This window comes from Sabethes cyaneus, chromosome 3, assembly GCF_943734655.1.
Source record: "Sabethes cyaneus chromosome 3, idSabCyanKW18_F2, whole genome shotgun sequence".
NCBI lineage: Eukaryota > Metazoa > Arthropoda > Insecta > Diptera > Culicidae > Sabethes > Sabethes cyaneus.
This window is the reverse complement of record NC_071355.1, coordinates 132,011,691-132,019,622: the sequence shown is the minus strand read 5'-3', so window position 1 is coordinate 132,019,622 and position 7,932 is coordinate 132,011,691. Positions and strand designations below refer to the sequence as shown.

At 39.2% G+C, this 7,932-nt stretch overlaps 1 protein-coding gene across 1 annotated transcript; it reads left to right on the top strand.

Annotated features, from left to right (window-relative positions):
* The first annotated feature begins 2,108 nt into the window (after positions 1-2,108).
* On the top strand, positions 2,109-3,692 carry LOC128740153 (uncharacterized). Its single transcript, XM_053835679.1, has one exon. The coding sequence runs from the start codon at positions 2,109-2,111 to the stop codon at positions 3,690-3,692; it is 1,584 nt and encodes a 527-aa protein (XP_053691654.1).
* The last annotated feature ends 4,240 nt before the right edge of the window (positions 3,693-7,932 follow it).

Below are 7,932 nucleotides of genomic sequence, written 5' to 3'. Positions count from 1 at the left end.
TTCTAACGGCTTGCAGCGAGGATCCATTGATTTTACTGGGTATTGATAGCAGCAAAAACCATATCGTTCGCTGGCGGACGAGTCCGTGGCTTCTTCGGTTTGTTGGCGTCTTGCCTGGTGAATTTGAATGTTTTCGATGCCTTATTCCGATCAAGCAGCAACCGCTGAAGCTCAACAATTTTCGAGCGGATTCAATAGAGCGTACATTAAATACAATCAAAGGTCAGCTTAACCCTTAGCTCATCTCGTATATATTTCTGTCATCTGTGCTAGGGAAGCATTGGCGTGGGAAGGCAAAAACATGAAAACAATGAAATAATGAATATCCGTCTAAAATTTTCTCAATTATTAAACGTTTGTTTGGAAAACATGGAATCTATTGTATTTTTATGGATTTTTTGAAAAATTTCCAATCGATTGATACCAATATCTCTAGAATCTGTTGACGGATGACTGAGTTATAAGCGTGCAAACCATAACCACTTTTCGTTACATGTTCCCTTTTCGTTTTTCTAAAGTGCACCCCAATATAGAAATCAAAGAAGTAGTCCTACTTCAAAATTACAATCGGCTAGAGTTGTGGTAGATAAAAGGCGTATAGCTCCTCCGCCACCATCCCACCTCGCCGATCATACCGGCTCCCGCTTGGTTTGCATCCCAGCTAAATCAGCTTTCAATTGGAATTTGTCATCCTGCATCAGTCGCCGTCAAAACAATTTAATTTAGAATTGCTGCATATTGTTTGTACCGGATTTCGGCAATTGGTCTCAATAAAGAAGGATCCACTGCTGCTGTTTTTATTTACACCGAACAAACCAGATAGGCTACCGGCGCATCTGTAGTTATCGTCCACGTATTGTATTCATCGCATCTCTTATTTCTCCGTTCGTCATCACACCGCCGTTCATTCATACGCATATCGTTCACCGTTACGTACGACATCTGATCACTAGCACATACTCAACGTCCGCAGCTCTACATCCAGTCATTTGCTGCAAGGAACAAAAAGGTATCATTTAAGCTTTCCTTCAGTAGTGATCTGCAAGCATCAGTGTTAGAGCAGTAGACAAAGCCCACTCGCATTCTTTCATTTTGCATCAGTAACGCCATCTGCATCAGAGCACCGTAAGTTGACTTACAGTAACCCTTTGCTTCCCACGTCGCATTTGTTAAACTAATCATGCCTAGTGTTTGCGAGAGTTGCGCGAATAATATTGAAGCGGGTAAAAATTCCATGAAATGTGGGGGTTTTTGTTCGACCTTATTTTGCGCTAAATGCTGCGGGCTGAATGACGAAATTTACGCTGCTGTTGTTAATAAGTCGAATCTTTTCTGGATGTGCAACACATGCAAAAATTTGATGGATAAAGCCCGCTTCCGCAATGCATTGGTCTCAGTAGAAAAAGCCAATGCAGAGTTGATTGCTGCGCTAAAGGATCAAATACGCAATGATATTTTGCAAGACATCAAAGAGGAAATTCGTACAAACTTCAAAACTCTCATTGATTCCGTCCCAAAAACTCCACTTGCACTAGCTCCGAGCCCGTTTCCTTTGAACTCTGCAAAAAGAAAACGGGATAGAGACGACATTTAACACACGACCACCAGGCCAACGAAACTCCTACGTGGCACAGGTATTTGTACTTCTTCAACGTTATCGGAGCCGGCCAGTCAGGCAGATGAAAAGTTTTGGCTGTATCTATCGGGTATTTCACCTGAGGCTCCAGACGCTAGTGTAACTAACCTGGTGATTGAAAAACTCGGTACGAACGATGTAGCAGTGGTCAAATTGATTCCTCGCGGCAAAGATCCTAGGACGCTCAACTTTGTATCTTATAAGATTGGATTACCGTTGGCTTTGAAAGATAAAGCCATGGATTCTGGCACATGGCCTATTGGCATTGTTTATCGCGAGTTTGAGGACAAGACTGTTAATAGGAGGGTTTTTTGGAAACCAACAACAGCGTCGGCCGACGTGATGATAACAGATGCGATTCCTCCGGTGAACCCTTAGACCAATACTTCGAACAGTTCGACCATCCTGATACCCAACCGCTATGTGACACCTTACCAAAAATAATGAAGACTACGTTCAACACAGATCAGACATGCCCTCTCACTATTTACTATCAAAATGTGCGCGGGCTACGAACACAAACGCTCTTTTTCTCGCTCTCTCATCGTCGGACTATGACGTCATAGCCTTCACTGAAACATGGCTCCGCAGTGACGTATCGTCCTCCGAGCTGTTTTCAGAATACAATTTTTACAGATGCGTTCGAAACAGCTCAACTAGTAACTCATCTCGCGGAGGTGGCGTTCTAATTGCAGTTAAGAAAAAATTTAAAAGCAGCCTCGTTTCCCTCCCTGGCGATAACCGATTGGAACAAGTCGCAGTTTGCCTAGAACTACCGAAGCAGTCTATTTATATTTGCTGCGTTTATATCAAGCCGGGCTCTGACCCATCTATCTACGGTGAACATTGCGCTTGTGTTAGAAGGCTGACCGACATCTCCAAAATCGCTGACTCTGTAATCTTGCTTGGTGACTTCAACTTGCCGAGTCTTACTTGGAATTTTGACTCTGATATAAAAAGCTATCTACCGACAAACGTATCTTCAGAACAGGAAGCTATTCTAACAGAATCACTGCTAGAAAACGGACTTATGCAGATTTTCAATTTACCCAACCAAAATGGCAGACTGCTTGACTTAGCTTTTGTAAACAACGTGAATTGCTGTGAAATCTGTGAGCCGCCATCACCTATTCTGAGAATTGACGTACACCATGTTCCATTTATTTTAATACTCGACGTTCGGAATACCGATAGTGAAAAGTCTCTTGACGTGTGGCAATACGATTTCTCTCGCTGCGACTACAATGTTATCAATGATGCCATAGCAAATATTAACTGGCACAATCTTCTCGAGCATTGCCCTACTGACGAAGCAGTCCTTCGCTTCTATAATTCAATTAATCTTCTGATCAACGAGCACGTACCTGTTAAAAAACTTCGGAAAATGCCCAACAATCATCAACCGTGGTGGAACCCGGAATTAAACCATTCTCGCAATCGACTAAGGAAAGCACGCAAACGGGTTTTCAAGCACAGATCAGACCAAAACAAACAATCTCTTCATCATCTCGAACAACAATATGAGGCAAATCGGAATGCTTGTTTCAGGGAGTATATAAATAGGATTGAATCAAAAGTAAAACAAGACCCTTTTTCGTTCTGGCATTTCGCCCAAAGTCGCAAGCATTCAAAAGGAATTCCATCAAACCTTTTATATCGTGATAGAAAATCATCCAAAGCAGAAGATTCTGTAAACTTATTTGCTGATTTCTTCAAAACTGTGTACTGCAACGACCCTCCGACAACGCAACGTGAAGCGATCAACTACGTACGGATGCTGAACCTGTTTTTACCTTCTTCTATAACATTATCGAACGGTGAAGTTGCGAGTGCTCTTGCCGCGGTAGATTCCTCTAAAGGACCTGGTCCCGATGGATTGCCTCCATTATTTCTGAAGCAATCTGCTACAGCTCTGGCGAAGCCGCTTACAATGATTTTCAACAGCTCTCTCACCAGTGGAGTTTTCCCTAGTATATGGAAACTGCGTCAATTACACCAATTCATAAGTCTGGTAGCAGGAATAACATTGAAAACTACAGGGGAATCGCGATTCTGAACAGCATTTCAAAAGTTTTTGAAAAAATCGTGCACCATTGGTTATACTCAGCTGTTCACAATGTAATTACTGAGTATCAACATGGTTTTGTTAGAAACCGATCGACTGTCTCAAACTTGATGAGTTTCGTAACGGATATTTCAAAACGCATAGAAAACGCTTACAAATAGATGCAATATATATAGACTTTTCCAAGGCATTTGACAAGGTTCCGCACCTGTTAGCAATCGAGAAGATGAAGCGCATTGGCCTACCTGAATGGATAACAAACTGGCTACTATCGTATTTAACAGGTCGTACTGCCTTTGTGAACCTCAACGGAGCTGAATCGTCCTCTTTCGATATACCTTCTGGAGTACCTCAAGGCAGCATTCTAGGGCCATTAATTTTCGTACTTTTCGTTAATAATATCTGTGATAGCCTTGATTCTAAAAAATTACTATACGCCGACGATCTCAAAATTTTTCGTACCATCACAAGTTCTCTCGATCACGATGCTCTACAGCGAGATGTGAATAACCTTCTGCGCTGGTGTGTTACAAACGGCATGGAGGTAAATATAACTAAATGCAGCGTAATCACTTTTTCCCGCCTCCGTAACCCTCAACTTTTCACATATCAAATGAACGGAACTGAAATGAAACGTTGCAGGTCTATCAAAGATCTGGGTGTTACACTTCACATCAAGTTGAAATTTGACGAGCATATCAGTATAGTGACATCAAAAGCTTATGCTGTACTTGGCTTCGTACGACGGAATGCTGCAGATTTCAGAGACGTCTATGCTCTAAAAACGTTATACTGTTCACTAGTTCGTAGTATATTGGAATACGCAGCACCAGTGTGGGCACCGTACCAAATAGGACATATCAACAAAATTGAAAGTATTCAACGCTCTTTCATTCGATTTGCTTTGCGTCATTTACCATGGCAGGATCCTTTGCGTCTTCCTGCCTACGAAAATCGTTGTCGACTGATAAACCTAAGCACGCTTGCTGAAAGAAGACGAACTTCTCAGAGACTAATCATCTTTGACCTGTTGATGCGAATAATCGACTGTAGCAATCTATTGGAAGAAATCAACTTTAATGTACCTCGTCGTATTCTCCGAAATCGAGTTCTCCTCTGGACTCCGGCTCATCGAATTCAGTATGGCCAGAATAATCCATTGGATTGGTGTTGTCGGCTGTTCAATGAAGTAAACCACGTGTTTGATTTTAACATTTATAAAACTAGGTTTAAGAATGAACTTTTAAAATTAAGATAAGATGTGTCTGTACTGCCTTGGCGGAAGACTTATAGCAAATAAATAAATAAATAAATAAATAATAAAAAAACTAATGGTCTGGTCGACGTGCGAGACAGTGTTCTTCAACTCTACATCCCAAGAATCACTGAAGTCAACTTGCATGGATATAGAATCGTATAAACACCGCCCACATAAAAGACTAAACAAAGTCAGAGTCAAACTAAAAGAAAGGAAAATAAAGAAAGGAAAAAATAATAAAAAACACTTTGACTCGTATTTAGCTCCCACTCCCATCCGCGAACCGGAAGTACGCCCCCAAAGGCTGATCCACCAAGCCCAGGGAACTACAAGTAACAAACTTCAAAGTTACAAGCAGGCTTGCTGATTATCGCGAAAGCGCTTTACTCTCTTTGTTAGTTATTCTCCAGAGAGTTGCACTACCAGTGAAAAAAAGCTTCTCAGCTCAGCATCGATCAGCCTTGCGGTTGAAGCTATTCGGCATATTTCGCTTTTTCATGTTCTTCGTTCTTCTCTGAATTATCGCCTGCATGGCAGGCAACAAGTATAGCTCACTAATGAGTTACGAGCTAATGCGATTCATAAAGCAGTCTTCAGCTAAAGGAGTGTTCAATAGTGAGCGATATCATCTACATTCTTCATGAAGAATATTTTTTTGTTCTTCCTCGCGAATGAATGAATGATTTTAGGAAACAAGGGAAACCAGCTATTCATGTTGAATGGCAAAATTCGTTGTGATGGTAAACAGAATCAGAAGTTTTATTGCATTGCGGCTAGGTAACCTAAAACTTTTCTTCTTAATTCTATTATTTGGTCGGCGTTAAGTCAAACCGAACAAAGTTTTGTTACTTTGATTTCGAGAAAAACGATGTCAAAGTTTGCTACTACTGTGTAGTTTAAAGGTTTCAATTGTTCGAAATCATTTCATATCTTTGGCTGTTTAAAACATTTATGTATTCTGATTAGAGTGAATTGTAGCTTAGGAAATTCTTAACCGTTTGTTGTCATTAACTTAAATTATTTAAATTTTGCGACTTGGTCCGGTCTGATTTAACACCGACCATTTGTAAATCGTAGAATTACAAGGAAAACTCAGTTTTTTTCCATTTTGCATAATCTTCTAAGACGAACTGTAGGTCTAATTATAACGATATATAAGTCATTATAACAAACCTTAAGTAACTTTGTTCATCGTTATACAGAATATAGCCATAGTTGTGGCTGTGAAATGTGAGGGTCGACGAAGTTTGATGGTATTATCAGCAGCTACGCTTACTTTTTATTATTAAATTAAGGCTTCGTGATCGAAAAACAAATGAAAAATGAATTTCTCTCGTTATATTAAGCAAATTCGATAGACGCTGCTCATGTAACATTACGTTTTTAGCTTCGTATACCTTTATCTCAAAAACTAAACAAAGTGTTGAATAATTGTTTGTTGACAGACGTTTGAAGAAAATGTTAAAAATTTGCGAGCTTTGGCCACACCTACATCGCATAATGCAGTTTGAGAAAAATTTGTTGATTTTTTAATATATTTATCAACAAAAATCAGTTGGGGATAAGTCAAGTCAAAGTAATTTTTTTTGCAATCATTTTCAAGTGATTTTCAACAACCTGCATGGCATCACGAAGTAATAAGAGTTAATATTTAAAAATATGACAATCGAATTGTTTTTCTAACTCCGCTAGTTCACTATTTTTCAAAAAACATTCCTATTGGCAACGGTGAGACACAGAGACGTAGGTGGCACTGAGACATAGCTTTCGCCACGCAATTTTTTTTTTGAAAATTTTTGCTTGTGTTCAATTGCAAATCAATCTATAGGGATTGACTGTAAATAAATTCTGAAGTGTAAGTTAAAAGTTAGATTTCTAGGATTCATCCCTTATATGAGTATAAACGTATATGTGATAATAATCAAAATTTTCAATCAAACCCAATAATAATGTATGTACAATGAGAATCTTTTAATCGAGCAAAAAAAAAATGGATTTCAGGCATTTTTATTTTAAGTTTAAACGTGAAAACCAAATCTATTCTTGCTTTTAATATATTCGTTGTTAATTTCTATGCAAAAATCTACGAAAAAAACTGCAAGGTATACAGCCCTAAGGGTTGTACGAATGGGTGACGTAGGACTATATCAGATCATTAGATCAAAGACTAATGTAAACTGCATTTCTGGCATATGTATGTTTATAAGAATCTGTGAGTGTCATTGTTTAAGTGAATGTTTAAAAGAAAAGAGTGAAATATTCAGATTCAATTCTTCATTAAATGCAATGGTGGCTATGAAAATACGTGGACGAGGGTTCATAAGCACAACGCCTGCAACCAGGTATAGTAAGTAATGAATAACCAGCCCACAGATTATTGTATTAAATATGATTATACGTAGCTTGACATGTTTCAATAATCTTACTTTCACTCGCTTGTGACCTTCAAAAGGACCATTTGTTACAAATAACATTAAAGCCAAAGCACGTTCATCGCAAATATGACGTGCCATTCGAATGTCCTTCTCTTTTGACATGAATGGCAACAGGCTCGTCGACGTTAACGGTGTCGATTCACTGTCTTTTGCTCCGAGAAGGTTTTACTAGTTTACTTTCACAGCTTACTGCTTGTTACATAGCAGAAAATAAGGCACATACGCAAAAATTTCTGTTTTATTTGTATGAGAGTCCTTATCCTCCGACCATAAAATAAATTCATGCCTCTATAAACCCCCACATGCCAACTTTGGTTCCATTTGCTTGATTAGTTCTAAATTCATAAGGAAATTTGTATTTCATTTATTTGGAAGCCCCCCCCCCCTTAAAAGGAGAAGGGGTCTCAGTACACCATAAAAAATCCTGCCTTCTAAAACCCCCACATGACAAATTTGGTTCCATTTGCTTGATTAGTTCTAGAGTTATGAAAAAATGTGTATTTCATTTGTATGGAAGCCCCCCCCCCCCTCTTAGAAG